Source organism: Thermomyces lanuginosus (assembly GCF_041956635.1).
Source record: "Thermomyces lanuginosus strain ATCC 200065 unplaced genomic scaffold VTN49scaffold_9, whole genome shotgun sequence".
NCBI classification, from domain to species: Eukaryota; Fungi; Ascomycota; class Eurotiomycetes; order Eurotiales; family Trichocomaceae; genus Thermomyces; species Thermomyces lanuginosus.
In genome coordinates, this window is record NW_027192343.1 from 90,760 (window position 1) to 107,997 (window position 17,238).

The 17,238-nt window shown below is 50.4% G+C and overlaps 6 protein-coding genes across 6 annotated transcripts; 1 reads left to right on the forward strand and 5 right to left on the reverse strand.

Annotated features, from left to right (window-relative positions):
- Positions 1-490: 490 nt before the first annotated feature.
- Positions 491-909, forward strand: VTN49DRAFT_8107 (uncharacterized protein; the record flags this gene model as incomplete). The annotated part of the gene is made up of 4 exons (XM_069416451.1): positions 491-505; positions 570-610; positions 674-742; positions 822-909. 4 exons carry the CDS (start codon positions 491-493, stop codon positions 907-909), a joined length of 213 nt encoding a protein of 70 aa, XP_069271733.1.
- A 271-nt stretch (positions 910-1,180) lies between these two features.
- On the reverse strand, positions 1,181-3,732 carry VTN49DRAFT_8108 (uncharacterized protein; the record flags this gene model as incomplete). The annotated part of the gene is made up of 3 exons (XM_069416452.1): positions 1,181-3,057; positions 3,105-3,219; positions 3,286-3,732. The coding sequence occupies 3 exons, from the start codon at positions 3,730-3,732 to the stop codon at positions 1,181-1,183; spliced, it is 2,439 nt and encodes an 812-aa protein (XP_069271734.1).
- A 1,564-nt stretch (positions 3,733-5,296) lies between these two features.
- On the reverse strand, positions 5,297-7,260 carry VTN49DRAFT_8109 (uncharacterized protein; the record flags this gene model as incomplete). Its single annotated transcript, XM_069416453.1, has 8 exons — positions 5,297-5,563; positions 5,626-6,438; positions 6,486-6,562; positions 6,616-6,783; positions 6,835-6,877; positions 6,931-6,962; positions 7,013-7,049; positions 7,111-7,260. 8 exons carry the CDS (start codon positions 7,258-7,260, stop codon positions 5,297-5,299), a joined length of 1,587 nt encoding a protein of 528 aa, XP_069271735.1.
- A 585-nt stretch (positions 7,261-7,845) lies between these two features.
- On the reverse strand, positions 7,846-9,864 carry VTN49DRAFT_8110 (uncharacterized protein; the record flags this gene model as incomplete). Its single annotated transcript, XM_069416455.1, has 4 exons — positions 7,846-9,474; positions 9,526-9,648; positions 9,704-9,746; positions 9,794-9,864. 4 exons carry the CDS (start codon positions 9,862-9,864, stop codon positions 7,846-7,848), a joined length of 1,866 nt encoding a protein of 621 aa, XP_069271736.1.
- Positions 9,865-10,526: 662 nt separating this feature from the next.
- On the reverse strand, positions 10,527-11,953 carry VTN49DRAFT_8111 (uncharacterized protein; the record flags this gene model as incomplete). The annotated part of the gene is made up of 2 exons (XM_069416456.1): positions 10,527-11,706; positions 11,757-11,953. The coding sequence occupies 2 exons, from the start codon at positions 11,951-11,953 to the stop codon at positions 10,527-10,529; spliced, it is 1,377 nt and encodes a 458-aa protein (XP_069271737.1).
- Positions 11,954-13,790: 1,837 nt separating this feature from the next.
- On the reverse strand, positions 13,791-17,106 carry VTN49DRAFT_8112 (uncharacterized protein; the record flags this gene model as incomplete). Its single annotated transcript, XM_069416457.1, has 6 exons — positions 13,791-14,268; positions 14,335-15,051; positions 15,100-15,649; positions 15,696-15,782; positions 15,837-16,175; positions 16,230-17,106. The coding sequence occupies 6 exons, from the start codon at positions 17,104-17,106 to the stop codon at positions 13,791-13,793; spliced, it is 3,048 nt and encodes a 1,015-aa protein (XP_069271738.1).
- Between the last annotated feature and the right edge of the window lie 132 nt (positions 17,107-17,238).

Below are 17,238 nucleotides of genomic sequence, written 5' to 3' on the forward strand. Positions count from 1 at the left end.
TTGGTCATACGTCACCCTTCAATGTCAGTCCCAGTAACGTGGTAGCCTTAGGCCGAAACTTTATGCGTGTCAACTGAACTAACTCGTCGGTTATCCCCGAGTGATCATCTGCAGAACGGGCAGGCGAAAATCCCCCGCACTAGACCCGTCTTGGCCTAGTATATCCGGTTATCTTTCCCGGATAACCTCCCCCGGTAAGTCACTTCCCGTACCCCGCTAATAGGTAAAATGGCGCTATGCTATTATCATCTGCATCATCCATGAGATGATTGAGGAGGTGATCCGTCAAGCCGAAGGTCCTCAAGCGCTAGGCCGAAAATATTAATAATTTCCTTCTCTTCTCTTCTCTCTTTCCTTTCTCTCTCTTCGGTCAAGCTTCTTTGTTTCATTCCTTGAGGTCACTCGAGAAGTACTTTACTGAACGAGAATATCTGTCTGTTATTCATCCAAGTGAACTCATTCGAACGGTCCTTGACATAAGAGCTTAACCATGCCTCTCTACAACGTTCGTTCCCTATGTGGGCTTTTTGCCAGAATAACGGCATTTTGCTGATAGGTCTATCTCGCAGGTCACCCTCAAGTCCGACGCGCCGGTTGAGAAGCTGGAACAGTAAACACACCCCTTTCACTCCTTCGTTTGAATCACGACTAAAATAATTGTCCATACAAACAGAGCCAAGGAAACCGCGCGCAACAGTGGTGGCACTATCAGACATGAGTACACCTTGATCAAGGGTTTCACGTACGTTCTAAATCTTCCCCAAACACCGATGTTGATGGCGGAGAATATCTTGTGCTGATCAGGTTTGGGTTTTAAATAGTGTCGAGTTCCCCGAAGATCATGTCTCGGCACTCAAGTCGGATGATCATATTCATGTCGAACTAGATGCGGAGGTTAAGCATCAATGACATGATACATCATATTGTAGGCGTTCGCTTTGGTTTTTTTGCTTTGGGTGTGCTGTCTTGGGATGTGTAAGAGGAAGCATTATATTTGACTTGTATGTATATCTATTGAGTCTCTGAGCTCATTGTGCAAATTGATTTCCTTTTAATTCTGAAGTATTAGATGTTTCAGTGCACCGATTCGTCATTGTTCTTTTCAAATTCCTATATATATCTCGTAACTATTCCTGGCTGATTGATCTATAGACATGAAAGTCATAACTGATACATATGGTTAACTAGGCACCTTTCCTGGTCGCGTTTGCAGGTCGACCTCGTCGACAGCAGTTATTGTCGCATTGACGCCTTTAAGGAAGTCATCCAGCAAGCGGTCTAATTCACCCACCACCACCGAGTCGTCCGCTCCCACCATGAGAGCCTCCGCGCTCGGAGGATGGACCTCCGGAAACGGAGGAACATGGCGCGCCGTGGGAGGAGGGCTCGGGTGCCTTTCCGCAGTTCCCGGGCCGGTGCCGTCAGGGGAAGAGGGTCCCGATGACGTCTCTGCGAGCCCGAGTCGCACGCTGGTCAGTGGGGCGGGTGAGGGTTCAACTTCTGACCTTTGTTGTTCTTCCCACGATGTTTCTTCTTCCTGATCAGGGCCTGGGCCGTCGAGGAGAACGGATGATCCATAGTCGGCGTATTCGTGCGATTCGCGCAGGTCCGGCAGCACGTTGACAGATCGTGTGGCCGTGGGTGGCGACGGCGGCCGGTCGAACCGGAAAGGGTCATAATCCGACGTTGTGGACACTGAAGACGCCGCCGTCGATGGACGGGACCCGTCCTGTGTGTGGGATCGGGCCTGCGTCTGCAACGGTGTTGGCCGAATGGTTTGCGCCGTGTCCTCCCTTAATGTTGATTCGTCCCCTCCATCCGGAGTCATCACCGGGAATTTCCAGTCTCGGGTGGCCCGTTTCTCCTCCTGCGGAAGAAACGTTGGCGTCTCATCGCGCGCATCGGGCTCCGCCGGTCGTTCATCCGGGATCATCGTCGGGAACTTCCAATCCATCGTGGGCGGACGAGGCCCGCTGGGTCGGAATGTCTCTTCCTCATCGTCCACAAAGCTGTGGAAGTCCGACGAGTTGCTGCGGGACCGAGCAAATGATTGAGATGCTCGGATCGTGTCGGCGTCCGCCAGATTAAAGGGATGGTTGGCTGCCGAACCAGCCGCGTAGTGAGCTGAGTCAAACGCCCCAAGGTTGATGTCAACACTGGTCGATGCTACCGACGATCGATCAGTGGCTTCGCGCAGGGGAAGGTCGGACGCTTGCATTTTCTCTTCGATTGGTACAAAATCCTTTTTCGTTTCATACTTGTACGTTGGCTTGGACTCGTCAAAGAGGCCTTCCATGGCTGCCGCACCGCGTTTTACTCGTTCATCGAAATTCAATCGCTCGATAGGCGTCATCTCTTTCATCGGGCCATCGTCTCCAGCTCCGGGGCCCGGCCGAGCGGTCAACGATGCCTGTTCTTTCTCAAGCTCCGCTAACGAAGCGCTCAGCTGGTCGAGATCGAGGATCGAAAATCGTCGTTCGAACCCGTCCGTAGTGCTAAAGTTCCATTCCTCTTCGTCGATGGGCGCATCGGGCATCTTTGCTCCCGCAGCTCCGCCTGGGTGAAACAGCGAGAACCGCTGTCCGCCGCGCTGAGTCCACTGATAATAGATTCGCACCAGCTCACTCAACGATGAAGTAGGGTGCGATTCGGTTGTATTGGCAACGTAGGGATGCTCCAGGATTTGCGCCATGTTCGGTCTAGCTGTCGGGTCCGATGTCAAACTGAAGGCAACCAGGTCCTTGAGCTGATCGCTAAACCGATCGCCCTCTAGCCTGGGCGTGTTTCTCCCTAGAGACCGTCCAATTTGGATCCGCTCACGCAAGTTTGCGTTTGGAGGATTTCCAGTTGCAATCTCGAACAACGTGCATCCATATGCCCACACATCGAGCTCGCTCCCATATTGATGCGCCTCTCCGCCGCGGAACATCTCCGGCGGCATCCAGTGAGGTGTTCCGATCCATGTCGACCGTTTGTCGAGGTGGGATTGAAGAATACCCGCAACTCCAAAGTCGCAAATCTGCAGACGTCCTTCTTCATGGATCAGGACATTGGCAGCTGGTGTGGTCAGCGCGTTATTCATGTTAACCTAGCCGAGCCCTTACCTTTGACATCCCGATGAATGATACCGGCGTCATGAATGGCCTTCAACCCTATTGCCAATTCCCGTGCAATGGGAATAATGAATCTTTCCTCTAGCCTGTCACCCGTTGCACGCATCTATTTCATTAGTACTACGGATCGGTCCAGAAAACATCGAAGTTAATGTCCAGATGAACTACTTACCAAAGTCTTCACGCTTCCTCCAGGGCAATGCTCACACACCACCCAGAGCTGAGAGTGAATGGAGATTGCCTCGATCAGCATATTGACATTTTTAGCCCCTGCTTGCTTGGCCTGATTCATGACCTTGATTTCATGAATAAAATCCTTGATTGACTCATCCTTCATGTCCCGTATAGTCTTGTAATCAGCGGAATCAATCTCCATCACTTTGATGGCGACGAGCTCCCGCGACGGCAACTTTCGTCCCTTGTAGACGCGGCCATATGCGCCTTTGCCAATCAACTCCTCAAACTCGTAAGGCGGAACCTCCGTCTTTGCGCGTCGACACATCTCACGCACGGCGGCGGCTTGTTCCCTAGCGAGTCTGATCGCCTCGGCCTTTTGTCGCGTGAAGGTTGCGATCGCCGAGGACGGATCTAGGAGTTGAGACTCTCGTGTGGGATCCATGGTTGGTCGTCCTTCCCGTCCTAGCTAGGTTCCGTAGGAAATTGATAGCGGAAGTCTTCCCCGTTCCAATGAACAGATGCTGCACGGAAGGTCATTAACGAGCTTTGTACATTCCAGGCTCACTGTCGACAACTGCGTCAAGCTGACAACCTGTAGAGTAAAAGTTAGTACTGATGATTACTTGCGCGGGAAGAGAAACGGTCATATTAGAAAACAGATCATTAAGAATGCCAGCCGGAAAGGTAAGCACACGGGGGAAGGATATAAGGTGTTGATGCCGTGTCATCTGGCAGAATTCACGAATTGACATAGGCAGTCATACACGCAAAGCCTCAGGAAAGGATGCAACCTTTCGACATAACAGACAGGGCTGTCGTCAAGTGTTAGACGACAGTTTCAGATTTCACAAGTGAAATTTGCCATCGCGTGGCCTATGAGCCTTAAGATCAGCTAAGCATCCTTTGAATGTTCATGTAACTCTTGCTGCAGAATAATCATACGGAGCAGGCAAATTAGGTTCTACCTACCATCGTAGGGCAGAAACATTAAAGCAAATGCATTCAGAGTGCAACTCCCAGCAGGCTGAACGAAACGATGACGCGTGAACTAACAGGAAACTCGTATATCAACTTAGAACGTGTCAACAGAGGCGAACTGATTCATCTAAGCATCCTCCCACGCCCCTTTATTTGCCTTTATCAATAGGGGCAGGGCATCCTGATGCCAGGCTCATCCGACGATCATCACCTTGCAGGTTGCAGCTTGGCACGTCCTGTGCGAACTGGACTCTGCGATGGGGGAATTATGTAAGCAAGCTAGTAACTACCTAACTAGGTAGTTAGTTATAGTCAACTAGTGTTGTGGATCTGGGCAGCTGGTACTCGTCTAGTGTCAAGATGCCATCACGTGATCTACTCAAGTCTGGTCACAAAATGTCACGATACATGAATCAGCTTCACGAGAAATATGTGTGGGCCGAAAGAAAAATTTGCTCGGTTAAGGATTCGGATATTCACTTGTGTGGCTCATGTATATAAGATTAAGTTTCCTCACTACTCAGCACAAAAATAATACAACACATACAGACAGACAGAGAGCACCTGCGACCATTCCATTGGCTCTGTTGTATGACACTCCTAGTTTATACTAGTGCGGAACGCCCGTTTTTACAACAACTAGTAAAGTTAACTAGTTATGGATTTCCAATTTAGGCAAAACATCGACAGATAACTACAGTATCTGTCCAGATGCTATGCCCAAACAATAATTTAGATCTCTGTGGATGTTTGCCATACCTCTTGGATGTATTTGCTGGAATAGCTCGACCATCCACAACTAGGGCTAAAATGCAAGCTGAACTTGGAGAACGGAATATCCTCAAAGATACATGCGACTTCAATGTGTCTTGTGTACTCCGTACGGAGTATTGGTCAGAAATAGACACTGATCTGTATTCTAGGCAGTACCTTTACTTCTCAGTATTCACAAACATTGCGGATATACGGGATTAGTTGTAGTTCGAAGACCTCAGTCACGTCTATTTACTCTTGAGATGAGGTGCCAATCAATTTTCTAAAAGACCAAACTCCTTCCGGAGTCCGGTTGCAAATCTCTTGATGGCTTCTTCAATCTTATCCGCCGGTGCTGCAGCATAAGTTGCCCGGAAGAACATCTTCTCTTCGGGAATCGTCCGGTCCGCTCGGAACCAGCTGCCACGCGTCAAGAGGGCACCTTCGGCGATAGAAGCCTTGAAAATGGACTCTTCGATGGCGTCATGACTCAAACCCTGTTTGTAGCCTGGATGTTTGTGCCAATCAACCTCAATCCATTGCTAGATTTCCGTTAGTTAGCGAGTGATAAGGCTAAAACATGGGATGAAATGGATAAACGTACAAACATGCCCGCAGAGGGAGCCACCCAGCGAGTAATCCCTGAGGGCAGATGTTTCTCGCATGCTCGCAGCAAGTCATCGCGACGTCGAGTGTACTCGCGACGCACATGCATCAACCAGTCTAGATAACCTGCGTGGCCCCAGTGTTCATCCAGTAGCTTGAGCAGTCCGATCTGCGAGATGCCGCTCGGATTTTGCGTGGAGACTTCGAAGTGCCGAATGAAGCGCTCCACGATCTGTTCAGAAGCTACGACCCATCCGACGCGGGATCCCGGTGCGATCACCTTGGAAAACGATTCCAAGCGCACCACGCGACCGTCGACATCGATGTGCAAGAATGACGGGACAAGTTTCTGGAGGAACTCTTCCCGCGTTGCGGGAGGGGCCACGTCTTGTTTGTAAGGTTCCATCTGCAAGAAGTAATACGGTTCATCCTCGACGATGATAACGTCGTGCTTCTGGGCAACTTTATAGATTTCCTTACGTCGCTCGAAGCTTTGTGTTGCACCCGTTGGGTTCTGGCCCGACGGGATGGTGTAGAGCACATGGGGCTTACGCGCACCGCGTGCGGAGACGTCCCAGTTCGTGAGGACTTCATCCATGGCTTCAGGCAGAAGGCCCTGGTCATCCATTTTGATCCCGGCAATCTTGATGCCCAGCGGTACAGCTGTGTCCAGTGCCGAGGAGAAAGAATATTCCTCGGCCAAAATGTAGTCGCCTCGCTCGCATAGGGTGCGGAGGGCGGTCTCCCACCCCATGGTGCTGCCAACCGTGAGAGCACAACGCCAGTCTGAGTAGGGTGGTTGGTGGACAATCTGCGCGGTCAACGACAGTTCCCACAGCTTACAAAGAACAAACTAACCTCAGTGTGCTCCGTCACGAACCGCAAGAGCGGAGGAAAACCCATCGCTTGACCGTAATTGAGGGAGACCTCAAGGTCTGCGAAATGATCAGTATGGATATGCCGAGCAGTTTTCCAGAAACAATCTTACCAAGTAGACTTTTGCCATCCCGAATGTCATGCTTTCCCGCCGCTACCGTCGTTCCCGTTTCTCTGGTCTCCTGCTCAGTGAAACCAGGAGGAGTGGGGACCTTGAAGCTGATCTCCTCGAATGGGAACAATTCACTGGAAGGCAATCCGCCGCCCAGGGAAATGAGTCCTTATCGAAGATTAGTTTCGAGATTTCACAGAAGCAATGCATCAACCTTACCGGGATTCTTCAGGTACTGTGCAGCTGCCTTGAGTACCGATGGCTGCCCATTTTTTAGTCCCAAAGCAGAGCACTTCTGGATTACCAGGTGCTTACCTGACGGGCCTTTGCTTCCGTCGAGAGCAAATCTGAAATCGGTTAACCTGGAACCCAAAGCATTCGACAGTGGGAAACTCACGATCCCATCGTTTCGCCTTGGGCTTAGTGAAGCAAGCCTGCCCGTTATCCGGTCAGAAGGGTTGTGCTGGTAGCAGCCGGATGTCGGCGCGATCCTACCGGGCTTTTAAACATGTCACTGTTGGACGACGCTGCGACGCCCGTTGGCACCGAGGCATCATTCCTCCATGAGGCGAGGGCATTGGGACCCAACGAGGCGGTGGTGTTCGAATCCGCCTTGACTTCGTGATTAACAGGAACTGGGCTCATGATTTTCGAGGTGCTTCGAACTTTTTTCAACCGGCCCGAGAACAAACAAATGATGTAAGAAAGCGGCTTTGCAATCAAGCGACTTGGGATGCGAAATCTACTCAGCAGAACAATGCGCGGAATCCGCTGTTACTTGTTTTCTCTATAAGAGGCCGAGGGATTGAGTCGCAATGCGACGGCAGTTCGTACTTGTAGTTTGGACTTGAGTCATGGATCCACTGCGCGCGAGTCCGATATCTAGTCCGACTTTCATCTTATCGCATCCGCGCCCTACGGCGGTTGAATTACAATACAGAACGTGTATTAAAACCGCTTATACGTGGCAGGAATCGGCTCTCGTCGCATTGAGCGCCACAATCATTTCTACCGATACAGTACTCGTATTACGAGAACCTACATTCTGTATACTAAGAAATGACATCCTTTGACCCGCAGGAGACTCGCAGCAAGTTCCAAGTGACAAACTTAGTGCGCCTTACAGCAAGCAGAGACAGTCGTAACGCTGTTATTCGAGCCGTTTATGAGTGGATTCATACTACAATAGGAGAGTATTATGATAGCGTCGTAATGCCATAGAGGCCTATTCTATTTCTGCTCAACATATTTTCCTTCCGTTCCATCTAGCTGTGCCTCCAGAACTGCCGTCCTCCCGTTCAAAACACTCTGCACAGCCTGGGGCAAACGTTCGGCCAATTCTCCGACCGTAGCTGCACGACCGGCCCATAGCTCGCCGCCCGCGGCGGCCTTGGCAATGCCAGCATAGTCAGGCGTGGGCGCAAAGGAGATATTGAGATCCTCGTTCGTAGCGCGAGATCCGTCCCCATTAGGGTGGACTAGAAGCATGCTGCGGCGCGGCGCATTCCAGCCCTTGTTATTCAGGACGATCGTCAACACAGGAATGTTGTACCGGCGTGAGATCCAGTACACTGATCCCGGCACTGAGAATAGGAAAGTGCCGTCGCCCACGATCTGGCAGATGAATTTGCCCTTGCCCGGACCGCCGTGCTGATCGTCGCTGGCCAGTTTGATGCCAAGTGCACCACCGCCGGACCATCCCAGGCCGCCGCCACCGCAGTTGATCCAAGAGTTTGGCAGAGAACACTGCAGCTGGTCTGCAACGATGGCTGTGAGGGTCACAGCTTCAATGGCCCAAATAGTGTCTGCTGGTGCTGCCTTGCGTAGCTGCGCGACGAGATAGTGAGCGTTGAGGGGAGCGGACGGTCCACCTGCCGGGGTAGCTGCGTCCTTGGCGAGGGCCTCGAGCCGTTGGTTGTATTCCTCCTGGACCCGTTTCGCACGAGCAAGATGCTCAGGACTGTTCAGAGCTTGCGTCAGCGTAGCGTTGGAGGCAATGTAATCGTTCAGCTGCTTGAAAGCGGTCGTTGAGTCGGCCTTGAAGGTGGCAATGGAAGGAATGTAGAACATTGGGATCTGTTGCTTCAAAGGATCAACATCGATGTGCACGATTTTCGCCGTGTCCTTTGGCTTGCACAGAGTCGGAATCCATGGCACATCACTGTCAACGACGAGGATGAAGTCGGCTGTCTTAATCGCATCATGGTTACCGAAGCGTAGACCAAGCCACCCTGGATGGTTCGCCGGGAAGCTCATTTCAGAGCCTGCAACATCCAGCACGCGCAGACCCTTGATGTTGTCGGCAAGTTTGACGAGCTGCTCCACCGAGCTCGCTGCTCGACCGTTGTAGCCCACAATGGCCAGTGGTTCCTTGGCCGCTGCTAGCTCAGATGCAATCATCTCGACCGCATCCGGTGGCAGCGCCCCTGGCGAGATCGGAACCCAGTGCCTCTGATCTAGTTTGTACGGCTCAATCTCTTCCTCGAGAATTTCGCGCGCAGCAACCAAATACACGGGGCCCTTGGGATCGCTGGTCGCCCATTGCAATGCACGATTGACGACCTGTTTGATATTCTTCCCTGTTTTAATTTCCCCGGTATACCGGCAGTATTGCGACACAATCTGCTTCTGGTCCGGAACATCCTGAATCCAGTGGATGTACTCGGTTCTCGAACCTCGGGATTCTCCCTCCAGTGTGAAAGGCGAAAGGCCAGCGAAGATCAGAACTGGAGCACGACCGCAAGAGGCATTGTGAACGGCAGCAGCGAGACCTTGTGTTCCAACGTCGACGTGGACAATCACACACTGCGGCTTGCCTGTGAGGCGGGCATAGCCATCGGCCATCGAAAGGGCAACCATCTATACTCGTAAGCCGCTATCCTTGAACGCATCGGCTTGGCCAACAAGTACCTCATTGGGACAAGTAATGACTTTCACCCACTGATCCTTTCGTTCCTTTTGGCCTTTGACCATGGCCTCGAGGATCGCGGGGTGATCACTCCCGAGATTGGCGAAGACATAGCGAACACCGGCCTGTATAGCCTTATCAGCTTCGTCGCGCTTCCCGATTGCTTTCAGTTGCGCGTACCTCCCAAAGGGCTTCAAAGAACGCGAACGCCGCTGTATATCCCCTGCATATGATTAGCATAAGCTCGATGCGACATCCTAGCGCACGTACATTATGTTGTAATCGTCTTCAATTTTCCGTTTGATAAGGGAACTTAGAGCGATAAAGTGACTCAGTCGCATCAATCAGCGCAGGTAGTATTATATATACGAGCTCGGCGGCATGATCGGCCTCGGCGTTAATGCCGAAGCTCCCAAAGCATGCGGATGTGGGGTAGTTACCGGTATCTTACGCGGTTATTGCAGGAGAGCCGGGGAACAACATCCGGTCGCGTCTGTGTTCGATAATATTCTCGGGCCGGTATCGCACGTGGGTAACTGTCAGCATTACACAGAAAAACACAAAGGGGTAAGCCAGACTAGTTATCTTGTTACATCTAGCAATTCCAAATCATATGCTGTATCTGAGATCACGAAGTACCTACTATATACATCGTAAGTAGTTACTTAGCTTCCATATAAATACAAAGACACATCATTGTCGCGGACCGGTGGAGCAGGATACTGGCTAGAAGACGCAGGCAATATACATTAATAATGGTCTCTAGGATCGAAGTCTCCATTGCGGCGGCGCTGGTCGTTCCGGACTCTTCCATCCAGGAAGCTGGACTCGCAGCCCAGGGAGGAAAGCATTTCAGGACCGGGACGGGGGAATCCTGCATTCCTCCAAGGTGCTGATGCGGAGTACATCGGAGGCAGCGATTCGGCCGATATGACGGTATCAATGTTGTCATAGGGACTCGGGGTAATGGCAAACAACCATCATTTGTCGTGGTGCCAAGCTCTCAACCGGAAGCATATCCCAGTTTCCCAACGCCCTTCAATGTCACATATACATCGGTACCCCAGCCCCATAGGCTTTGTACGGCGATACTGCCCCCAAAGTATTCTGCATAGGCGCGACTCAGTGGCAAGCCATATCCCAAGCCCGCAATGCTGCTGGAAATGGCGCCACTGCCGGAGAGAGTATTCAGGGCGTCAATATTTCCGTTGTCACTGCTGGGCAAGCTGCTCTCAGAGAACGTGGTGAAACTGTACGACCAAATATGCGGCAACACATCCGGAGGGATTCCGCCCCCTCGATCACGAATCCGGATAGTAATGCTTTGTTGGGACTGTGTGTTGAGTCGGATCGGTTCGTTGGCAACGGGGATCTCGTCGACGTCGACGTCACCATCCCTCCCTTGGGACGGCTGTGAATCCTGGTTAGGGGAGTCCGGAACATCTGGTGCCGCCGCAATTGTTACTTCAATCGGCTCGCGCTCATTTCCTGCCTCGACCACGGCACGGAAAGCGTTCTTGAGTAGTTCGGTGATTATATACTCAACATGTACCGGAATATAAGCAAACGATGCATCCGGCTGACCGCCGATCACCACTTTGGGTCGAACGCCGTACTTCAATTCACAGATCTCTCCAACAAAGTTCTCGCATGAACGGATGATTTTCGCGGGCTGCAACGCTGTGTCGATGACTCCAATGTAATTTTCGGAAGTATCTCCTTCAACGCCTTCGGGACGGCCGGATTTCTCGCCGTTCACAGGTTGTGATGCGAAATGAAGCGCCAGATGCTGTTCTGCAATTAACCTGGTCCCAATTCGGGCTCGCAGATGCGAGTCTAAGAACTGGGTGACTTCCGCTGAGCTGATGTATTTTCTGCATTCTAGGAATCCACGAGCCAGAATCGGGATGGTATTGGAGTGAGTTTGAACAAGATCTGCCAAAACTTCCGCAAATTGCTTCTCCTCCTCGAGGGTGGAAATTGTACGTTGTTGGTAGGGAAGCAGGGTGGACAGGGAGTGAAGGTAGTTGTGATAAATGCGCGAGACATGCGGATTCGATACGACGATGAAGGGAAGGTTGCGCAGACATTGTATCCTGTACGCCAAACGTGCTGGAAGAAGTGACAAAGTGAAATTAGCTGATTCTAGAAGGGCTTCCTTTGACAATGGAGGTCGCCCATGCCTATGGTAAGGTTAGTGACTTGGTTTGAAGAAGCTATGCGACATTCATACTTAAGTAAGTCCCTTAAAGTCAGCGGCCGCCGACGAATAGATGCTAGCTTCGCGATCTCATCTTCGGCGGCATTGGTCCACGGGGAATTGAGCCAGTTCGCCGGACTGGTTGATGCCGCGCGACGATGACGGGATACTGCAAATGGTCGACATGCCGACTGTGTCGACATACGGGCGAGACTGGATGGCTGAGCCATGACGACCTTTCTCAAGGTCCTGTGTCGTTACGTGTTGCGGCTCATGAAGGCAGGGTGACGACTTCCGCCGTCCTCCGTTGTGACCAGCACAGCTTTGGAGAGAGTGATACAAATGTCGGAGTTGAGCCGAATCGCCGATGCAAGCCGACCTTGATACAGATGATTATGTAATATCTACTTCCGTTGTGTATAACCAGTAATAACTGGTATAACCAACAAGCATGTTAACCCTAACCCTTAGGTTACCCAGTACGGAGTACTCCGTGTTGACTACTCCGTAGGAACGAGTACGGAGTACCTAGTTGTCTCCGGTAACTTGCTGCTTATGATGCAGTTATCGGAGACGTACCTGCACCTCCAGTGTTACAGACTGCACTGCATCTTCCTTCGTTTCATGACGTTGCATCCTACACATTATAGTGTCCGTGCTCGCTTGATCTGCATCTCTGCCGTCCCCTTCGCTTACATTTAGCAACTGCCAACCAAATCCATCATACCAAAGCATTCTGGCTCTTACGGAGCTCTCAAAGGCTTCGTCGCGGTAATCCCTGTTGTTGGGAAGATGCGCATAACGTTCTTTGAGCAATTTCCATACCGTACTAATCTTCTATTCTAGTGCATCAGTTCGTTCAGAGTTCCCTGCATATGTGCAGCAAGGGTTGACGCGAGACACGCTCTCTCTGAGCAGAGAGTTCTATTACGTATGCAAATACAAATGGTTAAGTTCTATGCAGGAACCATTAAACAAGTGCATGTGCTCTCTCTGAGGTTCGCGAAGTGGTTTGAGGGAAAATTCCTCGGCTCCCAGGTGATCAAATTGACTGATGCATCATCGGTGCGACTGCATACTTTTTTCCTGGGCATTGTGTACATTATATAATATCAGGTATATGGATTACTTGAATCATATACTCTAGGAAGATAAAATAATCTACTTTGCGCGCAGGGTAGTGTTGGCCCTAGGCGTACTCAAAGATGATCTTCTAAACAGCTTGGCTAAACCCTAAGTACTAATTCAAGTAATTTAATCCACTACTAGGCCATCTGATCTGCTACATTAGAGAGCAGATCCTGCAACCAATATGAACAAGGCTCTTTCCACAAATGGAACAAGTATATACCATTATTGCGCCCTGTTCACTTGTGGATGTAGAGACCTGCCAACACGTTCATCTATTAACAGGGCAAGCCGTGGGGGAGATGAGTCCTGAGGAGCTAAGTCCTGCACCTGCCTTTGCTTGTTCTTTTGATAATTGCAGCATTTGGCACAGAGTATATACTATCAGTTTGCAAACATTAACATGCTGGAACGAGAGGTGTTTCCCAAACTGCAAGGAGCAACGTTTGACGATCGAGACCCAGAAGAAAGGAAAAATATCGAACAACATGCAAGCTCTTTATTCATTTCAATTCATTGCGATCGCCAGCTTGTACGTCGCTCGAGGCACCAATTGAGAAGACTTTTGTGCAAATCAAGGTCGCTAATTCTTGAAAAGACGAACGCATACGGTCCAAACGTTTGCACTCATGGATTCCCATTAGTAAAATACGGCAGTTATCCATTTGGTACAGCGAAAGTATTCAGCGCCTTGACAGTGGCCATGCTGATATATCATTCTCATGAGGTCGGACTTCAGTTTGTGGCTTCCGAATGTTGATAAACATCGAGAAGATGCTGACTAGCGTTATGACATCTTTAGTGAGGTGACGTAGGACCGTATCGTGCGTTCCGTAGTCTCGACGATCCTGATGACGGCAGTGAAATGACGCCGGTGGACTCACCGACCTCATCATTGCCTGAGCATTTCCTGTGGAATAATATTCTCGTTGAAACTGTTCAACGACTGAACCCAACGGGGATTCCCATCAACCTTCCCTGATACCGTTCAACCACCTCATTGAGCTTGATCAGGATCCCTGCTGCCAATATTCGACTTTGCTCATTGTCGTCCATTTTTTCGCCCTGTGCAGTCTGAGACTGACTCGCAGGTAGCCTATCGAACACTTCGTTTGTCCATTCTCGTAGCTCCATGACCTGCGCCGCGTTCTCGGTAACCAAACGCTCTTCGCCGGATGACCCTGAAGCGACATTGAGGTCGATCACAGCTAAGAAGAGTGATAAAAGGGCTGGCAGAACTATGGACTCGCTGGAGACAGGCAAGCTGTGAAGAGCCATGGTCAGAGACAACGCTTCCTGTGTCAGTGTAGGTAACGAAGGTGTATGAGGTCCCAGTGTCCATAGGACCAGTGTTACTGTCCGGATGAACAGCTGCAAGAGATGAGGCGAATGAAAAGGATTGTGAGACGATGATGACCTTCATCCGGACATTAGTTAACTGCCGCCACTCTTATACCAGTTGGCAAAGAATTGGTGAGCTTACAACGACTGCATCATCATCCCGAATCGCCCCACCAAAGGATAGAAATATCCCTCAGTCAGCACCTTATGAAGGTCTCGTGTTGTAGATTTCCTTCTTCTCTCATCTTCACGTAGCTGACGCTTTCTCTCGACCTCCATCCGCGACGAGAACGTGCGTACTTTGAGGACATCGGGACCGGTCGCCGCATCGGCAGCATTCAGAGCCAGAGGCTTCAGCGATGTTCGAGTCATTTGATTTGTGAGAGCCGCAATTGGAGAATCATCGGCTGTGAGGTAGAAGCCTTTCAGATGATCAGGCAGCTGCTTGGTCGGGAATGAGGTGTCTGACGAAGGGGGCAATAGTCCCATTGCCTTCGAGTCTTCTTCCTTATGCCCTGCCAGCTCTCGAGCACTCAGGCCCAATGCGGTCAAGATCGCTGATCTTTGAGTCTGGGATAGGTCGCCATCGAAGAAAGTAAACGAGAAAAATCGGCCCATCCGTGTAGGCTGAGCCACCAGTAATGCAATCATGGTCTGTAAACGGTACTCATGGAAGTTGGGGAGCTTGTATTTATCGTCAAGACTCATGATCGTCGACGCAAGCTCCTCGATAGATTCCACCAATTCGGTGCCGAAAGTAGACTTGCGGCGAATTAACGATTCTGCATGTGTAATTCCCAAATGATATCGATCCACATTGTCTGAGTCCTTCAAATACGCTATGAGATCTCGAATGTATCTAGCATTGATTAGACCCCATTCATAGGGTTATGGGGCCACCACTTACATTGGATTGCTTGGTTTCGATCTGTTGATGAGCGTAGGATCCTCCTCAGAGTCCGAAGCATCACTATCTGGTTTCGCATATGGGATGAGATCGTCGGCTTCAGAATCTGCATTACCATCATCAGGCACCTCTTCGACAAGAACTGCTTTCGATGAACGTTCTGCTGTTGATTCCTGCAATGAAGTTGGACGAGGCTTGGCTTTTTGTTTTGGTTTCCTGGTTGACTTTGCCTCCTTCTGGCTTTCCCAACAACTGAGAATATTATTGATTGTTCCAATTTCGTCGTAGGTTTTCGTCAACGCGAAGTACGACTTAGCCTCATCGCTCTCGAGTTCCTCCAGATCAAATTTCATAGCCTTTCCCGGGGGTTCAATCAGCTCGGAAATAGCCATGCCTGCAATCATACCCAAAAATCTGGCTCTCGAGGATGTAGCGGCCAAGCGGTTTGAGACGGCATTCAAAAAGAGAGATGTGCGCCCAATGTTGTGAACTTCCGCTGGGTTTAAGCGATGCAAATAACCAGCGGAGAGCAGAACAATCTGAGCGTTTGCTTCGGACTGTTAGCTTGACCCAGTAGTTGCCATTAGAGCACGAACCTTCCTGGACATGGAGAGCACAATGCTTGATAACCAGTGGGTCCCCGAAATGCTGCAGGCTCGTCTTGAACAAGTCTCTGATTGTTTCTGTTCTAGTTAGTAAAACAGTCATCTCTCTATGTTCATGTACAGCGCTCTAACCTTCGTCACCGGAATATCTTGCTATCAGAGCTCGACGTAAGTGGATGGTTTTGATGATATCCTCTCTGCCTGTTGCAAGCCAGCTACGGACCTCAGAGTCCAAGAATGTTCCAAGCCCGATGATCTTAGATAGTAGCGCGGCTACACCGCTGATAATCTCGTTATTCTCCTTAGATCCGTCATCGGGCCTCAGAAAAAATGTCCGCTCAATGTCTTTTAGGATGCACTGAACCACCACAACTTGTTCACGAGGGCGCAAAGATGTACACAGCGAGGTCCACATCCTTGGTGTTTTGTCGCTTGCGAAGATTGTAGTATAGAGATCTTTCACGAGCCGGTCTGGAGAGTGTGAGCAGGTGGACTAATAGATGGGTCTGGTTTCGGCGGGATTACCTGAATACCCAAGGCTTATGGCACGGCCGACGACTAGTGAAAGATCTTTTACGTAGTCTTCATCTTCGTGATTTCCATGAAGGATCATGAACGCGAGCCGTTGGCCTAACCATGCAGCATATTCATTGCCTTCGATGAGCCATTTTGGGACGTCGACGGTGCTTGATTCATCAAAGTTTCTTGCCACTTCCGCTAAAACAGATAGCAATTTCCCTCCAGCAAGCAAGGCACATGCCTCTCGCCAAGCAATCTTTCCTGAACCTGCGTGTCCATGCAAGTTTCTGAGGTCCTGATGAATGCGAAACAATACGTCCGTCGGTTTCAGCAGGGTTGCAATAAACGACATTAAATCTTTGATGACCAGATTTCTACTGGGGTCCCTATGCTTGTCAGGTGGCAATTGTTGGGACTTGAGCTGTGTCTGCAAGTGCCCGACAATGACATTCACTCCCGCAACACTGCAGAAGCATCTTAATAAGGCACCTCTTGCTCTTGAAGCGCGGCTCGTCGGATCTTGAGAATTGGACTCTGCCTGAATAGGGCTCCAGTGATCCCGAAGTGTGACGCTAACCAAGGTCTGTAAGATCTGTGTAGCTGCAGGACTAGGAAGCCTGATGTCGGGTAGGGACCTCGCCGTTTCCCGACTTGCAGGATCAAGTGCATGCAAAACATCGTACACCTGATCTGATGTCGGGTTGGATCTTAGAACGTCCAATACGTCCTGGTGCGAGGAGAATCCCCTCCTTGTTATTGCATCATGTTCAACACCACTGTTCTGGCGAGTCGGGGTGTCTTGAGACTGGTTGCGGCTCTGACTCGAGATGGACAATGTCTCTTCATGGCGGCTCGTTTGCACCGCAGTCAGCAAGCCATCCATGCTGGTTAAACAAATGTCACCTTGAGGCGAGCAACAGTCGACACCGTCGAAACTTGAAAGATGCTGTTGCCCTTTCCCGCCCTATCTTATATAATCTAGTTCTCCGTAGTCACGTGGAGATATTGTGATTGT